Here is a 20333-nt window from a genome sequence, read left to right on the forward strand (position 1 = left end):
TCCCTTGGCTGCATTTCCTTCTTCGTGTCATATTTTCCTCCACGACGAGACCACCATTTCACAGTACAAAGGTCAGAGAAGCAGGATGTGAGCCTTTAGGCTCAGAATAGGCGTTTTTTTCCCTGGTAAAGGATTTCTCAGGATTTTATGCAGGAGTGATGTGAAGTGCGTCTTCCTCACATGCTGTCAGTTGTGTCCAAACTTTTGACTAGTACCGTAAATACATGATTTACGTATATAGATTGTGTTTGGGAGTTTCCTCTTTATTCTTTGAAAATCTAGTCATATTTTTAAATTTCATATCTCTTGCATGAATGTGTTCAAGTTTGCAAGTTATATATTGTAGGTTACATACATACATACATTTTGTACAAGGGAAAGTTTTGACAATTCAAATACGTTTTTAACGTTCATAGTTTTGGTAGCAATATTATGAAAATCTTCCTGTTAATTGTATTTATTTTTAAATAATTTGTGACATCATAACTTGTATTTATTGTTTTGCCTATGTAACGTATCAGTGACCGATTACATATCCCACTTTAACTTGTGCTAATACATGTAAAGAGGTGTTCCTATCTCGTACATTTATAGCATTTTTACATGGGAAGCCATAAATGTATAGTAGATGTCAATGGGACCTACGTCTATTATAAAAATAGGGCCCTAATGTGCACCATTGTCAGAGAGATGGTTAGAGTTTCCATCCATTTGTATACGCATCTGGACCACCTCTCCACTGACAGAAGTGTGGAACAGGGCTACCTTCTTCAGATAGAGGTGGGCTCTACTGATGGAATCTGCATGTACTTTATACATATGGCATATCCTATATTTATGGCTTATCCATAAATTATTTGACTTTGGAAGCACAAAACAAACCCAACTACAAGAACTGAATTACACTTATGAATTCTCAACATGTGTGGGTTTGACTTATTACATTTCTTAATGAAGATGTACTTTATATCACGGTGGTGAGGGGTCTCAGCTACTTCATACATTTAAACTGAGATTTACCTCATATTCCTTTTGTGCTTCCATCAAAAGTGCACCTGGGGCCATTGAAGCAATTTTAAAAATTTCTTCAGTTGCTTCTAAGAAAAAAAAACGAGAAAACATTTTGTTAGGCTTACCAAAATAGTCTTGATTCATACCCTCATGAGATCAGCTCTCAGAGGTCTCAGGATCAGCAGCGATACTAGAGTTTAATGCATAGGATTGAAAGGCTTTCTCAGGTGGGCAATATAAGCATTCTAAAAATGCTTCTTCATTACTCCAGACCACCTTTTTCCAACAATAGGTAGGCAAACATTAAGCCAAAATTCTAGTTTTTTTACTTCATTTAATGTTTACAGCCATTTTTGTCTTCTACAAGAAAAATGTATTCGGTTTATCAGTTACAGACAGAATCAGATTTGCTGTTTCTTTCCATCTATATGTGTTGAAAAAAATTAAGGATTGATTTTAAAATTTTTTCCTATTTGTAAATGTAAACACATTGCAAGTACCTTTTACCTTCAACAAGTCATTATATTCTTTTATTATTTAGTCACAATAGTTTCTTTTTATTCAAAAACCGTTGCTGCTAATGACAATAATGACACCACTCCAGCGTTTTTTTTTTATTTCACAGCTGGAGTGGTGCTTAAAATCCAAAGTCCCCTGCCTCTTGTCTGATACTCACCTTCCAGCGTGGTATCTGTTTTCGCTGCCGCTCTGGTCCGTCTCCTGCAGATTGTGACCTGCAAGCATCTCCAGTGTTTCATGGAATGAGCCGGTGGTCACCAATCATTGTAAGTCTGTGAAAGCCTTGTCCTGGTCTCGTTCTGGCTCTCATAGACTTGCATTGAGAGCTTCTTATGTAGCTTCTGAGTTCCAGCCAGTCATGAGATGTGCTCAAAACATGGCGCCGAAAAATGGTGAAGACACTGGAGGGTGAGTATATGACCAGGGCAGGGGACTTACGTCTAAAGCGCCACTCCAGCGCAGAAAAAAAAACCTATGCTGGAGTGGTGCTTTAATGCAATACATTTAAAGGGAACCAGTCATGTAAAATAACACTACTGACCTGCAGATATGGGGGTAATGCTCAGGCTCAGCAGTAGAGCCGGCTGTCAGTCAAGGCGGGGGGCGCGATTACAACCACTGCTCACTATGCACAGAGTGGTAACTGAAAACAGTGCTGGCTCCACCTCGTGACCGAAAGAGGGAGTCTGTGGGGGAATAACGTTAATTTCCTCCCTGCAGTGTGACTGTCAGTGCAGGCACCGCACGATGGCAGAACGCCATTAACCTACATATTAACCCCAAATCTACAGGTTAATAGTGTTATTTTGTATGACAGGTTCCATTTAATCTCCCCTCTAATTCTACTTGTCTCTTCATTTAACCTAGGTCTACAAACAGTTGTGCTACCAGACTGTTCCTGTTACTAAAAAAATAAAAAAAATCACAGCAGCTGAAAAGAGTTTCCCATTGGCCTGGTCAGGGCAGAAAACTGCAGCAGGGAACGTAGGTGCAAAGGTAGAGTCTAGGTTCACCAAAAGAATAAGCAGTATCGCACACTTCTCTAACTCCTCAGACTGTATCGATGCTTTTTATTTCAGATTGATTGGAAAAACATAAAAGAGCTGCAAAAGTTTACATAGACTTTAAGGTGTACTCATGTGACACGTACTTGGGATTTCATGAAGAAATTCATGTGTTGAGTGAGAAATAAGTCTGACACCATCGAGTTCAGAGACAATAAAAGTTTCCTCATCCAAAGGAAATATGTGATGGTGGTTAAGGGCTTAAAAATATATATTAGGTTAAGAAATTACTTTGACATAAAGAAAACGGAAAGGATACAAAATGTTCTCTTCGGCACGTCCAGCAACAAGAAGCATCTTGTGCCACAGGACAACGACTGCAACTTGTTTACTTCGCGGTCTGATGCACCTATAACAAGAACAAAGAAAAAAAGAGTGATCCTAACACCCTTCACATATTAAAACAGAATTCCAGAAAACACACCGTACTTGCAGAGCTCAACCTTCTGAAGTGAAGGACTTAACTACCATCTAATATCTTTAACATGGTACAACATCTGAAGTGCACATTTTAGACATCTTCATTCAAAACAATCCTAAACTTAAAACGGTTTTCTTAAAAAACAGCTTCTCAGGTTAAGCTGGCCTGGCAATTAGCTGAAAACCAAAGAATTGGCCTTACAAAACGCAGCTGTCTACCAAAGAAAGCGGCAGCTGGCCATACAGTTCCCCAGCCATTCACTTATTATTGAGCCCTGACGTTCAGGGTTGTTCGGCATGTTACTTTTTAATGCCAGATCACTACTGCATAGGTGGATGCAAATATGTAAAGAAATAAAATAGCCGTTAAATAATTAGCACAATAATACGTGACTACTACTTAATGCCCTAGAGATCTCAGTCCACGGTGTCCTTATTTGTGGAAATGCTTAAGCCACGGCAAAAGTTATTAAGCAGCAGGGGCAGATAGAACAAAGTCACATAGAAATTATGATCAGACGATAGAAAGTTGGATTTGATGGTGGCAAATAGAAGACCAAGATAAAATGTACCCGTTGCAATCTAAGATATTTTGTGTCCCCAACTACTTGACTGACATTTAATATTGCTCCAGCTAATAAAAATGGAGCAGATTTTGGCAGGTAGAAGGTGGTTCGCAAGGCTCCTGTCCAATGGCCACATATAACAGATGTGGCCGCAGTACCGGCACGGTGAAATCATTCACACCATCTCTACCAAACAGCAATTGAGTGCTTCTATTATGCATTTTTTTTAGTTAACCACTAGGAATTTTTACACTTTTGCGCTTTAGTTTCTTCCTTCCCTACTTCTAACGGCCATAATTTATTTATTTTTCAGCAAACTGCAAAGGCTTGTTTGTTGCGAGGGTATTTGTAGTTTTGAATGACACCATTCCTTTTACCATAGCTTATACTAAAAACAGGAAAACAATTCCAAGTGTGGCAAAATGGGGAAAAAAATGTTCATTCCACCTTTATTTTTTTTCAGTTTTTTATAGCACATAAAGTGTGGTAAAACTGACCCAAATGTAACCCAACAGGCACTATGATTTAGCAATGGGGTTCATCGGGCACACTAGTATCCTTTATATAAGAGATCCAGCACTTCAGTAAGTTTATTTGTTCTGCTCATGATTGACAGTAAAACAATGGAAATAACCAACACACTGCGTGTAAAAAAAAAAAAAACAATGAAAATGCTTTTCTTTACATTATAGTTAATGTCTCTGGAAATCATATAGTGTTTCCTTAAAATACACATTTTATTAGTGTTTGTCATCGTTTATAATCACTTTCAAATATCAATACTTGCATTTTGACCATGATTGGCGGGGACTTTTTTTTAAATTAATGGAGGATATTTTATGTGTCATTTTAAAATCTAATTTATAATTGAACAAAAGGCATCAGTGCAGTGCTCACTGAGAGCTATACATGTGAGAAGAGAGAAGCCAGAGGGAGATAACATCTCCAGAATGATCCTGGTTCCATAGCTTCTTCAAGTGAATTTTTTAGTTTAGAGTAATTTTCCAAGTTAGTTAGTGGGTAACATTCTTCCATTACCCTTTTAATCTACGATTTAATGCTACAGTAAAATTTATTCCAAAAATGCTCTATATTGTGATAAACTGTTCACTTGAATGTTCTCAAAATGTTTTAATGATTTTCACCCGAGGAAATAAAAAGGAAGAAATATATTTACCAGGACATTTGTTTTGGTGGTTGCTTTATGTCGGACATTAAATCACAAAATTTTTCCTAAAAAGAAAAAAAAAATTACTGCAATGCATCTTTCTTCATATCTGGCATCATTTCAGCTAAATGTTAAAGGGGCTGACCAACTGACCACTTTCTCTTGTTAGTGCAGCTTTCCTCACTCACTGCCCAGCACTTGTGACCATACAACGGCTGGTGGTGGAGGAGCATGTGACCAGACCATCAGCCTCCTCCAAGCAGCTTTCCTCACACACTGACCAACACTTGTGACCATACAATGGCTGGTGGTAGAGGAGCATGCGACCAGACCATCAGCCTCCTCCAAGCAGCTTTCCTCACACACTGACCAGCACTTGTGACCATACAATGGCTGGTGGTGGAGGAGCATGTGACCAGACCATCAGCATCCTCCAAGCAGCTTTCCTCACACACTGACCAGCACTTGTGACCATACAATGGCTGGTGGTGGAGGAGCATGTGACCAGACCATCAGCATCCTCCAAGCAGCTTTCCTCACTCACTGCCCAGCACTTGTGACCATACAATGGCTGGTGGTGGAGGAGCATGTGACCAGACCATCAGCATCCTCCAAGCAGCTTTCCTCACTCACTGCCCAGCACTTGTGACCATACAATGGCTGGTGGTGGAGGAGCATGTGACCAGACCATCAGCCTCCTCCAAGCAGCTTTCCTCACACACCTACCAGCACTCGTGATCATACAATGGCTGGTGGTGAAGGAGCATGTGACCAGATCATCAGCCTCCTCCAAGCAGTTTTCCTCACACACTGCCCAGCACTTGTGACCATACAATGGCTGCTGGTAGAGGAGCATGCGACCAGACCATCAGCCTCCTCCAAGCAGCTTTCCTCACACACCTACCAGCACTCGTGACCATACAATGGCTGGTGGTGGAGGAGCATGTGACCAGACCATCAGCCTCCTCCAAGCAGCTTTCCTCACACACTGACCAGCACTTGTGACCATACAATGGCTGGTGGTGGAGGAGCATGTGACCAGACCATCAGCATCCTCCAAGCAGCTTTCCTCACACACTGACCAGCACTTGTGACCATACAATGGCTGGTGGTGGAGGAGCATGTGACCAGACCATCAGCATCCTCCAAGCAGCTTTCCTCACTCACTGCCCAGCACTTGTGACCATACAATGGCTGGTGGTGGAGGAGCATGTGACCAGACCATCAGCATCCTCCAAGCAGCTTTCCTCACTCACTGCCCAGCACTTGTGACCATACAATGGCTGGTGGTGGAGGAGCATGTGACCAGACCATCAGCCTCCTCCAAGCAGCTTTCCTCACACACCTACCAGCACTCGTGATCATACAATGGCTGGTGGTGAAGGAGCATGTGACCAGATCATCAGCCTCCTCCAAGCAGTTTTCCTCACACACTGCCCAGCACTTGTGACCATACAATGGCTGCTGGTAGAGGAGCATGTGACCAGACCATCTGCATCCTCCAAGTAGCTTTCCTCACACACCTACCAGCACTCGTGACCATACAATGGCTGCTGGTAGAGGAGCATGCGACCAGACCATCAGCCTCCCCCAAGCAGCTTTCCTCACACACTGCCCAGCACTTGTGACCATACAATGGCTGGTGGTGGAGGAGCATGTGACCAGACCATCAGCCTCCTCCAAGCAGCTTTCCTCACACACCTACCAGCACTCGTGATCATACAATGGCTGGTGGTGAAGGAGCATGTGACCAGATCATCAGCCTCCTCCAAGCAGCTTTCCTCACACACTGCCCAGCACTTGTGACCATACAATGGCTGCTGGTAGAGGAGCATGTGACCAGACCATCTGCATCCTCCAAGTAGCTTTCCTCACACACCTACCAGCACTCGTGACCATACAATGGCTGCTGGTAGAGGAGCATGCGACCAGACCATCAGCCTCCCCCAAGCAGCTTTCCTCACACACTGCCCAGCACTTGTGACCATACAATGGCTGCTGGTAGAGGAGCATGTGACCAGACCATCAGCCTCCTCCAAGCAGCTTTCCTCACACACTGACCAGCACTTGTGACCATACAATTGCTGCTGGTGGAGGAGCATGTGACCAGACCATCAGCCTCCTCCAAGCAGCTTTCCTCACACACTGACCAGCACTTGTGACCATACAATTGCTGCTGGTGGAGGAGCATGTGACCAGACCATCAGCCTCCTCCAATTATAAAACACCTCACATAAGAACGCTGCTCTTCTTTTGGAGGAGGCTGATGGTCTGGTCACATGCTCCTCCACCAGCAGCAATTGTATGGTCACAAGTGCTGGTCAGTGTGTGAGGAAAGCTGCTTAGAGGCAGATGGTCTGGTCACATGCTCCTCTCCCAGCAGCCATTGTATGGTCACGAGTGCTGGTAGGTGTGTGAGGAAAGCTGCTTGGAGGAGGCTGATGGTCTGGTCGCATGCTCCTCCACCACCAGCCATTGTATGGTCACAAGTGCTGGTCAGTGTGTGAGGAAAGCTGCTTGGGGGAGGCTGATGGTCTGGTCGCATGCTCCTCCACCACCAGCCATTGTATGGTCACAAGTGCTGGTCAGTGTGTGAGGAAAGCTGCTTGGAGGAGGCTGATGGTCTGGTCGCATGCTCCTCCACCACCAGCCATTGTATGGTCACAAGTGCTGGTCAGTGTGTGAGGAAAGCTGCCTGGAGGAGGCTGATGGTCTGGTCACATGCTCCTCCACCACCAGCCATTGTATGGTCACAAGTGCTGGTCAGTGTGTGAGGAAAGCAGCTTGGGGGAGGCTGATGGTCTGGTCGCATGCTCCTCCACCACCAGCCATTGTATGGTCACAAGTGCTGGTCAGTGTGTGAGGAAAGCTGCTTGGGGGAGGCTGATGGTCTGGTCGCATGCTCCTCCACCACCAGCCATTGTATGGTCACAAGTGCTGGTCAGTGTGTGAGGAAAGCTGCTTGGAGGAGGCTGATGGTCTGGTCACATGCTCCTCCACCACCAGCCATTGTATGGTCACAAGTGCTGGTCAGTGTGTGAGGAAAGCAGCTTGGGGGAGGCTGATGGTCTGGTCGCATGCTCCTCCACCACCAGCCATTGTATGGTCACAAGTGCTGGTCAGTGTGTGAGGAAAGCAGCTTGGAGGAGGCTGATGGTCTGGTCACATGCTCCTCCACCACCAGCCATTGTATGGTCACAAGTGCTGGTCAGTGTGTGAGGAAAGCTGCACTAACAAGAGAAAGTGGTCAGTTGTTTTAAAAGAAATAGGGTAAAAGGGTACATCAGATTTTTTTTAAGTCTAGAATCCCTGGAGTTTATTCATTTTAGAAAATCTTACTCATGCATTGCATAGAAAATCTGCTATGTAACTTGAGCGGCATTGCAGATTTGACATCTCCAGCCTGCAAAAAGCACATAAATCAAAGTATTATGCAGCAGAAACAAGTGCTTCTCACAAAACTAGAATATCATCAAAAAGTTAATTTATTTCAGTTCTGTGAAACTCATATTATATAGAGTCATTATAAACAGAGTGATCCATTTCAAGTGTTCATTTCTGTTAATGTTAATGGCTTGCAGCCAATGAAAACACAAAAGTCATTATCTCAGTAAATTAGAATAATTAACAAAAAACACCTGCAAAGGCTTCCTACGCATTTAAAAAGGTCCCTTAGTCTGTTTCAGTAGGCTCCACAATCATGGGGAAGTCAGTTGACTTGACAGATGTCAAGAAGGCAGTCATTGACACACTCCACAAAGAGGGTAAGCCACAAAAGGTCATTGGTAAAGAGGCTGGCTGTTCAGAGTGCTGTATCCAAGCATATTAATGGAAAGTTGAGTGAAAGGAAAAAGTGTGGTAGAAAAAGATGCACACAAGCAACTGGGATAACCGCAGCCTTGAAAGGATGGTTAACAAAAGCCTATTCAAAAATTTGGGGGAGACTCACAAGGAGTGGACTGCTGCTGGAGTCATTGGTTAAAGAGCAACCACACACAGACGTATCCAGGACATGGGCTACAAGTGTCACATTCATTGTGTCAAGCCACTCATGACCAATAGACAATGCCAGAAGAGTCTTATCTGGGCCAAGGAGAAAAAGACCTGGACTGTTGCTCAGTGGTCCAAGGTGTTGTTTTTAGAAGAAAGTAAATTTTGCATTTCATTTGGAAATCAAGGTCCCAGAGTCTGGAGGAAGATTGGAGAGGCACTGAATCCAAGCTGCTTGAGGTCTAGTGTGAAGATTCCCTAATCAGTGATGGTTTGAGGGAGCCATGTCATCTGCTGGTGTAGGTCCACTGTGTTTTATCAAGACCAAAGTCAGCGCAGCTGTCCACCAGGAAATTTTAGAGCACTACATGCTTCCCTCTGCCGACAAGCTTTTTGGAGATGGAAATTTCATTCTCCAGCAGGACTTGGCATCTGTCCACACTGCCAAAAGTACCAATACCTGGTTTACAAACAACAGTATCACTGTGCTTGATTGGCCAGCAAACTCGCCTGACCTTAATCTATGGCGTATTGTTAAGAGGAAGATGAGAGACACCAGACCCAACAATGCAGACGAGCTGAAGGCTGCTATAAAAGTAACCTGGGCTTCCATAACACCTCAGCAGTGCCACAGGCTGATCGCCTCCATGCCACGCCGCATTGATGCAGTAATTGATGCAAAAGGAGCTCCAACCAAGTAGTGAGTGCATTTACTGAACATACATTTCAGTAGGCCAACATTTCGGATTTTAAAAACATTTTTCAAGCTGTTGTTCTACAGTATTCTAATTTACTGAGAAAATGACTTGTGTTTTCATTGGCTGTAAGCCATAATCATCAACATTAACAGAAATAAACACTTGAAATAGATCACTCTATTTGTAATGACTATGTAATATATGAGTTTCATTATTTGTATTGAAGAACTGAAATAAACTAACTTTTTGATGATATTGTAATTTTGTGAGAAGCACCTGTATATCCATGTGGGCATACCCTTATGGGTACTAAAGTAACAACACTGCTGGCTATTAGACAGAACCACATGTGCAAGTCTGACTTTGCACTGCAAAGGAAACAAACATACATCTAACATGCAAGAGTTCGCATGTGCTAAAAGGACAGTCTCAATCCTGATAAGTGATGCAAGGTTTCTACTGAAAGTCCAGGCCAAAACCTTCCACTTGTCTTTGATCAATGACACAACTTTGTAAGCTAAACTGTCGCCCATGATGGTGAGAGTATCGTCCATGCACCAGTCTAGATTCCCACATACGCACGAAAATTCAGCACAGAAGTTGGGCTGGATTTACAGCTGAGAACCAAAGCACGTACCAGGATTGAGACTGTACTCACAACTCTGCAAACTGGATGAAAGTTCGTAAAACTATAGCCAACATGATACGTTTGCACATATGGTTTTCCCCCTACTCGGTGTCGTTGGGTTAGTATCCATAAAGTCGCTGACAGACACCCTTTAACACTCTGAAGGCGATGATAACATAACAATAGGTCCTTTCCTCTATGCAGAATATGCATCTTTCTTAAAATATTTTAACAATACTGTAACATACAGTTGTGCTCAAAAGCTTACATACCCCCAGCAGAATTTTTCCTTTCTTGGCCTTGTTTCAGAGAATATGAATGATAACAAAAAAAACTTTCTCCAGTCATGGTTATTGGTTGGCTGAAGCCAATTATTGTCAAACTACTGTGTTTTCTCTTTTTAAATCTTAATGACAACCAAAAACATCCAGATGACCCTGATCAAAAGTTCACATACCCTGGTGATTTTGGCCTGATAACATGAACAGAATTTGACACAAATGGGTTTGAATTTCTACTAAAGGTAACACCTCACCTGTGACCCGTTTGCTTGTAATCAGTGTGTGTGCATAAAAGCTGAGTGAATTTCTGGGATCCAGACATACTCTTGCATCTTTCATCCACCCACTGACGTTTCAGGATTGTGAGTCGTGGGGAAAGCAAACTACTTCTCAATGGATCGAAGGCAAAAGGTAGTTGAACTGTATAAGCAGCAGCATTCAAACTGATTAACAAATGCAAAATCAGGGGCTCTGTAAAAACTAAACCACGGTCAGGTAGACCAACAAAAATTTCGGCCACAACTGCCAGGAAAATTGTTCGGGATGCAAAGAAAAACCCACAAATAACATCAGCTGAAATTCAGGACTCTGAAAACTAGTGGTGTGGCTGTTTCAAGATGCACAATAAGGAGGCACTTGAAGAAAAATGGGCTGCATAGTTGAGTCGCCAGAAGAAAACCATTACTGCGCAAATGCCACAAAGTATCTCACCTACAATATGCCAAACAGCACAGAGACAAGCCTCAAAACTTCTGGAACAAGGTAATTTGGAGTGATGAGACCAAAATTTAACTTTTTGGACACAACCACAAACTTTACATTTGGAGAGAAGTCAACAAGGCCTATGATGAAAGGAACTCCATTCCTACAGTAAAGCATGGAGGTGGATCGCTTATGTTTTCGGGAAGTGTAAGCTACAAAAGGCACAGGAAACTTGGTAAAAGTTGAAGGAAAGATGAATGCAGCACGTTATCAGCAAATACTGGGGGGCAAATTAGCACTCATCAGCCCGGAAGCTGCGCATGGGACGTACTTGGACGTTCCAACATGACAATGATCCAAAATACAAGGCTAAGTCGACCGGTCATTGGCTACAGCAGAACAAAGTGAAGGTTCTGGAGTGGCCATCTCAGTCTCCTAACCTCAATATCATTGAGCCACTCTGGGGAGATCTCAAGCGCGCAGTTCATGCTAGACAGTCCAGGAATTTACAGGACCTGGAGGCTTTTTGCCAAGAAGAATGGGCAGCTTTACCATCTGAGAAAATACAGAACCTCATCCACAACTACCACAAAAGACTCAAGACTCATCAAGCTGTCGTTGATGTTAGAGGGGGCAATACACTATATTAAGAACTGGGGTATGTGAACTTTTTATCAAGGTCATTTGGATGTTTTTGGTTGTCATTAAGACTTAAAAAGAGAAAACACCGTAGTTTGACAATAAATGGCTTCACCCAACCAATAACCATGAGTGGAGAAAACGTTTTTTTTGTTATCCTCCATATTCTCTGAAATAAGGACAAGAAAGGAAAAATTCAGCCGGGGCATGTAAACTTTTGACCACACCTCTATATGTAAAACAATGAAAACACAAAACCACTATATATACTGGTTGTCCTACCTGAAACATTCACAGCATAACTAACATGCCGGTTCTCAAGATGGATACGTGCCCAGATGATACGTGCATCAATCGGACATTTATTGCATTTCCTATAAATGGGCCATAAATGTTTCAGATGCAACAATCCCTATGAGATTAAACAATATGAATTTCTTCGTCACCATTTTCTGAACTTTGCTGAACAGAATGATGGGAATACTCAGTGAATTGGGGTAATATTGAGGTTTATTTGTGGACTGTTATACTATTATTGGCTTGTTCTTATGTGCTGAACAGACATTTGTGGATCGTGCTACACAGTTAATATTTTTTTCGTTGGCACATGCAGCTTCTAATAGTTAAGAATAATAGTTATATTTTTTTCAGCTACTATGAAACAAAACTATTACTTTTCAGCAGATATAAAAGAATGCTGTACTTACCTTCAGTGAGGACGTTCCCAGCCATATGTAACCAGTATCTGTGAACATGGCCAGGTACTTATAATGAAATGACACGGACATATGCAGGTAAGTGCCAGACAGCGGGCTCAATCCAGGCAGTGTCTACAAAAAATGGGGCCAGTTAAGACGTGTTCATATGTCAGATCTGTATGATATGCTATAATATTCTACTCACAGAGAGACATGGCCTGACCATCTAAATTGACTCTTTAAAGACCAGGGAATTAATTGCTTGTGCGCTTTTGTATTTTCCTTGCCTTCTTCCAAGAGCCTTAGCTTTCTTATTTTTTGTCAACATACATGTGTGAGGGCTTTTTTGGCAGCACAAGATGAGCTTTTGAACGGCTTGTGCTATATACTGCAATACCACAGTATTGCAGCATATAGGGAAACATCATAGTTTCTTATGGAGCTCCGCCTGCAGCTGAGCTTCATATAATAAGTGAAGCGCAGAGGCTGGACACAGAGGCTAGACAGACATCTGTCTGAGATGGTTTCGTGAATCCTGCATTGAGCAGGGGGTTGGACCAGATGACCCTGGAGGTCCCTTCCAACTCTAATATTCTAGGATTTTATAAGTGCAAAGACAACAGATAGGCCCCCGGCTTTCATGGTAACCCAACAGTGCCCTGTGATTGTGTCGCAGGTCAGACAGTAACATATGCATGCACTTGCAACTACTCCATTTAAAAATCTGTCAGAAATGGACAGCGGCATCTAAACGGTTAACAGCTGCCTGCTTGTAATATAGCTGGGATCTACCAGCAACACAGGCCTACGCTTGGTCAGGTTCTGGCAGTTTGACTAGCATATGGTGTTTCCACCTCTATTCCCAGGCAAATATGGAGAATAGAGAATATGCCAGGCCTAGATTGGAGATATGGGAGCACTCAGTCCCCCGCCAGCTCTACCAGCTGCTCTTAAAACCCGCCCCTAAAATACAGGCCCATTAAAGGGAATCTGTCACCCCCTGTGCCCTGTGATGTGCAGTTGCCACGGTCAAATCTGGGCACTGTGACATGCAGGGGAGGGGGTAAACATCGTAATTAACTCAGTAGGTGGGGATTTCTTCCAGTCCCCAGGCCTGCAAGCATCAGAAACTTGATTGAATAAAAAGACATTCCACAGCAACAAGACCTCTAATATGATGCATACAGATATAAATTGATTTACATTTCTATCACTTGTATGCCCATATTAGAGGACAGATAAGTGCCAAGGGGTTCCCTTTAAATGAACCTCACAACACTTTCAGTGATGGGGCCCTCTATCACTGGGTTTTACATCGCCAAGGCTAGGCACCTCGGTGACGCATATACAAGTGCTTTTCACTAAATTAGAATATCATCAAAAAGTTAATTTATTTAAGTTCTTTAATACAAAAAGTAAAAACTCATATTATATAGAGTCATTACAAACAGAGTGATCTATTTCAAGTGTTTATTTCTGTTAATGTTGATGATTATGGCGTGAGACGATCTTTAATCATCCTGGAGCTGATCATTGGCTGAGCCTTTGCCATTCTGGCTATTCTTCGATCCATTCTCTGGTTTTGCTTTCCATTTTAAAGCATTGGAGATCATTTTAGCTGAACAGCCTATCATAGTCTGCACTTCTTTATAAGTTTTACCCTTTCCAATCAACTTTTTAATTAAAGTATGCTGTTCTTCTGAACAAAGTCTCGAACGACCCATATTTCTCAGGCTGCGATTGAAATCGAAAGCAGCATTCCGGTGGCAAGAGGAGGTAAGCACGATACTTACCTTCTCTGCCGGCTTCCCGCGACGTCTGAGTCCGGTCCCGGATGTTGTCATGGTGACCCGATGTCATCATGACAACATCCGAGTCACCAGGAGGAAGGAAGGTATTTTGGTCATGCACAGAGCGCGACCAAAGCAGCTTCTCCCTGTGTAGAGCTGACAGGCTACATAGCATAGGGATGGTGCTGCATTCCTGTGCTATACAGCCGATCAGGCTGCAAAAAGTGAAAGTCCCATAGTGGGACAATGTGTAAAGGATCAAAAAGTGAAAAAATAAATAACATTCTTTTAAAAAAAAAATTATATTATATACACACACACTATATATATATATATATATATATATATATATATATATATATATATATATATATATATATATATATATATATATATATATATATATATATATATATATATATATATATATATAAATATAAAACTGTAGCGTCGGCGTCCCTGCCTCCTGCTAGGCAGGGACGCTGTTTCCCTCACCTCTCCACTCCGTGCCCGGCGTCCTCCTCCCGCTCTGCTGGCAGCGCGCTGCTTCCCGGCCACTGTGCTTAGGGCGCGCGCGCGCTCCCCCTCTCTTAAAGGGGCCACGCGCGCCGTCCTAAAGAGTCCCCGGCCAATGGCCGGAGGACCTCACCATATATAAGGCACCTCCTCAAAAATGGAGGTGCCCGAGCAATGTTGTTGCAAAGCCTTTACTCTGCTTCAGCCCTCAGGTCCCGTTACCAGTTACCTGCCAGTCACCTGTCAGATTCCTGCTTGATACCTGCCTGATATCCGTTTACCTGCTTGCAAGCCTGCGGTCCGACAGTCTGCCTTCCGACACCTGTCAGTCTGTCTATGGACCAGCCTGCCCGCTCACCTGGGAGCGCTCATCTGCTACCTGCCTGCTAGCCTACCTGGAGGCTCCGCCGTCACTTGCCGTGACCACCTGCCTGTCCAGAGACTCTTGCCTGCTCACCTGGGAGCGCTCACCTGCTATCTGCCTGCTAGCCTACCTGGAGGCTCCGCCGTCACTTGCCGTGACCACCTGCCTGTCCAAAGACTCTCGCCCGCTCACCAGCCACCTGCCTGCTGTCCTTCTACCCAGAGACTGTCCCTGTCACTTGCCGTGAGTACCCGTCCTTCTACCCAGAGACTGTCCCTGTCACTTGCCGTGACTACCTGCCCTTCTACCCAGAGACTGTCCCTGTCACTTGCCGTGACTACCTGCCAGTCTTCCCTGGGAGCCACCCGCTTCCTTGCAAGGACCGCCCCCTTATATAGTTGCTCAGAGGTTCCGCCTCCCAGACCCGTTATATATATAAATGGAAAAAAAATAAAATGTCACGTGCCCGAAAATGGTACCAATAAAAACGTCAACTTGTCCCGCAAAAAAACAAGCTGTCACATGACTGTCGGCTGGAATATGGAAAAATTATAGGTCTCAAACTATGGCGATGCAAAAACTAGTCTTTGCAAAAAAATGTTTTTTTTAGTGTGTGACAGCTGTCAATCATAAAAACCCGATATGAATCTAGTATCGCTGTAATCGCACCGACCCAAAGAATAAAGTCATCTAATCACTTATACCACACGAGGAACGGCGTAATAAATAAATTCTAGGGTTAGGGTTGGGCTAGGGTTAGTGTTGAGGGTGGGATTTTTTCAGAAGTAAAGAAAAAAAAATGACTACGATATGGCGACTAATGTTGAGCGCAAGTGCTCGCTACTTGAGTTTGCATCGGGCGCTTGGGTATGCTCAAGTCTCCTCCCCATATGTTTTGCAGTGGTTATACAGACAAAAAAACTCGCGGGGGATTGCCTGCCATGCACGAGCGATCCCCACATTTTTTGGGGGTATCTAATAACCGTGAAACACGCGGGCGGGGATTCGAGCAGGTCACTTGAGCACCCGCGATACTTGGTGCATGCCCGAGTACCCGATGCAAACTCAAGTAGTGAGCACTTGCGCTCAAGACTAATGACAACTTATTCAATATGATGACCTAATGTTATCAAATTCTGTGTCGTACCTCTGGGTTCAAAATGTTAACTATACCCCTTGATAAAATCCTTGAGGGGTGTAGTATCCAAAATGGAGTCACTTGTGGGGGGTTTCCACTGTTTTGGCACATCAGGGGCTTTCTAAACGCAACATGGCCTCTGCTAGTTATTCAAGCAAACTTTACATTCAAAAAGTCAAATGGCGCGCCTTCCCTTCCGAATCCTGCCGTGCGCCCAAGCAGTGGTTTTCCCACACATATGGGGTATCCGCTTACTCAGGACAAATTGCACAACAAATTGCATGGTGCAATTTCTCCTGTTACCCTTATGAAAATGCAAAATTGGGGGCTGAAAACCATTTTTGTTGGAAAAATGTGAAAATTTTATTTTTACAACTCAATGAAAAACTTCTGTAAAGCACCTGGGGATTCAGGGTGCTCACAACACATCTAGATAAGTTCCTTGAGGGGTCTAGTTTCCAAAATGGGGTCACTTCTGGGGGCTTTCCACTGTTTAGGCACATCAGGGGCTCCCCAAACGCAACATGGTGTCCGCTAATTATTCAAGCTAATTTTACATTCAAAAAGTCAAATGGTGCTCCTTCCCTTCCGAACCCTACAGTGCACCCAAACTGTAGTTTTCCCTCACATATGGGGTATCAGCGTGCTCAATAGGAATTGTACAATAAATTTTGAGGTTCATTTTTTAATGATACCCTTGTGAAAATAAAAAAATTTGGGCCAAAAGTAACATTTTTGTGAAAAAAATAAAATGCTAATTTTTTTCTTCCACATTCCAAAAATTCCTGTGAAGCACCTGAAGGGTTAATAAACTTCTTAATGTGGTTTTGAACACCTTGAGGGGTGCAGTTTTTAGAATAGTGTCACTTCTGGGTATTTTCTGTCATAAAGGCCTCTCAAAGTCACTTCAAATGTGATGTGGTCCCTAAAAAAATGGTTTTGTAAATTTTGTTGTAAAAATGAGAAATCGCTGGTCGATTTTTAATCCTTATAGCTCCCTAACAAAAAAAAATGTTGGTTCCAAAATTGTGCTGATTTAAAGTAGACATGTGGGAAATGTTATTTATTAACTATTTTGTATTACATATTTCTCTTATTTTATAAGGGCATGGAAATTCAAAGTTTGAAAATTGCGAAAATTTTAAAAATTTTCATTTTTTTCACAAATAAACGCAAGTGATGTCGAAGAAATTTTACCACTATCATGAAGTACAATATGTCACGAAAAAACAATCTCAATCAGTAGGATCCATTGAAGTGTTCCAGAGTAATTACCTCATAAAGTAACAGTGGTCAGAATTGTAAAAATTGGCATGGTCATTAACATCCAAACCACCCTCAGAGGTAAAGGGGTTAATGTTGATGATTATGGCTTACAGCCAATGAAAATACAAAAGTCATTATCTCAGTAAATTAGAATAATTAACAAAAAACACCTGCAAAGGCTTCCTACGCATTTAAAAAGGTCCCTTAGTCTGTTTCAGTAGGCTCCACAATCATGGGGAAGACAGCTGACTTGACAGATGTCCAGAAGGCAGTCATTGACACACTCCACAACGAGGGTAAGCCACAAAAGGTCATTGCTAAAGAGGCTGGCTGTTCACAGAGTGCTGTATCCAAGCTTATTAATGGAAAGTTGAGTGAAAGGAAAAAGTGTTGTAGAAATAGGTGCACAAGCAACCGGGATAACCGCAGCCTTGAAAGGATTGTTAAGAAAAGGCCATTCAAAAATTTTGGGGAGATTCACAACGAGTGGACTGCAGCTGGAGTCATTGCTTCAAGAGCCACCCAAACAGAAGTATCCAGGACATGGGCTACAAGCGTCACATTCCTTATGTCAAGCCACTCATGACCAATTAACAGCGCCAGAAGCGTCTTAAGTTGGCCAAGGAGAAAAAGACCTGGACTGCTCAGTAGACCAAGGTGTTGTTTTCAGATTAAAGCACATTTCGCATTTCATTTGGAAATCAAGGTCCCAGAGTCTGGAGGAAGAGTGGAGAGGCACACAGCACAAGCTGCTTGAGGTCTAGTGTGAAGATTCCACAATTAGTGATGGTTTGGGGAGCCATGTCATCTGCTGGTGTAGGTCTACTGTGTTTTATCAAGACAAAAGTCAGCGCACCCGTCTACCAGGAAATTTTAGAGCACTTCATGCTTCCCTCTGTCGACAAGCTTTTTGGAGATGGAAATTTCATTCTCCAGCAGGACTTGGCACCTGTCCACACTGCCAAAAGTACCAGTACCTGATTTAAAAACAGTATCACTGTGCTTGATTGGCCAGCAAACTCACTTGACCTTAACCCCATGGAGAATCTATGGGGTATTTTCAAGAGTTTTAAAAAAAAATTTCAAGCTGTTATAAAGTATTCTAATTTACTGAGATAATGAGATCTTTTTGATAATATTCTAATTTAGTGAGAAGCACTTGTACTCCATCCAGGACTTGTCCAGCTGCCATCTTACAACGGTTACAGCCTTACTGAGGAAAAGGCAGAGGAACAAGAGAGATGATGGCGAACATTAGATGGATAATGGACAAAGAATACAACAAGGAAATTATTTTTGCTTCATCGACTACAACAAAGCCTTCAACTGTATTGCTCACCAGATACTTTGGAATATCACGAAGGATAAAGGTGTGCTGAACCTTCTAATCAGCCTCATTAGAAACCTTTAGGCTATGTGCCCACGATGCAGAAATGCTCAGGATTTTTGTGACCCGAGAGAAAGTCAAAAAATAAAAAAATAAATGTATACTTACCCTCCGACGGCCCGCGCTGTCTTGATTTCCTCCGTCCCGGCTTCCGGCAGCGGTAGAGTGAAGGACCTGCCGACGTCAGTGTCGCGTGACCCGTCACATGACTTCAGCGCAGGTCCTTCATTCCATCGCGAACTGCTGCCAAGCAAGGAGGAGCGCACCGCGGGCCGCCAGAAGGTAAGTATATATTTATTTTTTATTTTATTCTTTTTTTTTTTTTTTTTTTTACAATTTTCTATGATACCCAGGTCCGGAGGAGAGTCTCCTCTTCTCCAGACCTGGGTACCATCCGCACATTAGAACGTATGGAATGCGCATCTACTTATGCAGTGATGCATAATCCATGCGGTCTAATGGAAGTCAATGGCGGCGAAAACGCAGCACTTCCGCAAAATAATTGGTAGCGCTGCGTTTTTTCCCGCAATGATAATCCGCAGCGGAAATGTCCGCAGCATGTGCATAGCACATGCGGATTATCATTGGGGAACATGGCAGGCCTTCTATCATGCGTTTTTTAAGCGTTTCTGCAGCGTTTTTGCCACTGCGGAAACGGTTAAAAAATGCATCGTGGGCACACAGCCTTACATCGACTAAGAAGAAACATGGAGAACGGAACACAGTGACACAGCATGGAACAAAGTAGAGCGAAGAGTCAGACAAGGCTGAATTCTGTCACCATTTCACTTCAATTTTATATGCAGAAGCACTAACAATCGTAAGTACACAGACGATACAACATTGATAGCAAAAAGCATAGATGGAATGAAGGACTTATTAAGGAGTGTCAAGAGGGAAAGCTTGAAAATGGGACTGCTACTAAAGACAAAGGAGAAAAAAGATATTAAGTACTGCCAGGTCCGACCAGGACAAATTTGAGAAGAACGACGACGAATGGGAAGTTATAAAGGGCTTCAACCTACTTGAATCGATGATAGCTCAAGATGCAGAACAGACACTGGAAGTCGATAGGAGAAGAGCAATGGGCAAATCAACAATGAAGTCACTGGACAAGGTTTTCAAATCGAGGAACATTTCACTGGCGACAGACACTGCTTGAACACAGTTTAGTCTTTTCTGTGGTAACATACCGATGCGAATCAAGACAGAAGGATTGAAACCTTCAAAATTTGGTGGTGGAGAAGAATGTTATCAATAACATTGATGGCAAGAAGAACAAAAAATTTTTTGGGAACAAATCAAGCCAGACATGTCACTTGAAGCAAGGATCACCAAGCTACAACTTGCTTATTTTGGACACCTCATACAAAGAGAGCAATCACAGGAGAAGAACATTATTGTCTGAAGAATAGAAGGAACAGGGTGATGAGGAAGAACAGCAAGACGATGGCTTGATACTATCAAGCAAGATAAAGGCAGAGAAGA

General features: G+C 43.0%; 1 protein-coding gene across 3 annotated transcripts in view; it reads right to left on the minus strand.

The window, feature by feature from the left end:
• VPS16 (VPS16 core subunit of CORVET and HOPS complexes) overlaps positions 1-20333 on the minus strand; it is a 334351-nt gene that overhangs the window by 184984 nt on the left and 129034 nt on the right. For all 3 annotated transcript variants that reach the window (XM_073647833.1, XM_073647834.1, XM_073647832.1), the window contains exons 7-11: positions 12394-12516; positions 4758-4813; positions 2854-2943; positions 2681-2775; positions 1021-1097 (exon numbers count right to left, since the gene is read on the minus strand). In XM_073647833.1, coding sequence (XP_073503934.1) covers positions 1021-1097; positions 2681-2775; positions 2854-2943; positions 4758-4813; positions 12394-12516 — 441 coding nt within the window. The remainder of the gene's footprint in view (positions 1-1020; positions 1098-2680; positions 2776-2853; positions 2944-4757; positions 4814-12393; positions 12517-20333) is intronic.

The sequence above is a fragment of the Phyllobates terribilis genome, unplaced genomic scaffold (assembly GCF_046119375.1).
Source record: "Phyllobates terribilis strain yellow unplaced genomic scaffold, ASM4611937v1 Scaffold_9__5_contigs__length_417890890, whole genome shotgun sequence".
Taxonomy (NCBI): domain Eukaryota; kingdom Metazoa; phylum Chordata; class Amphibia; order Anura; family Dendrobatidae; genus Phyllobates; species Phyllobates terribilis.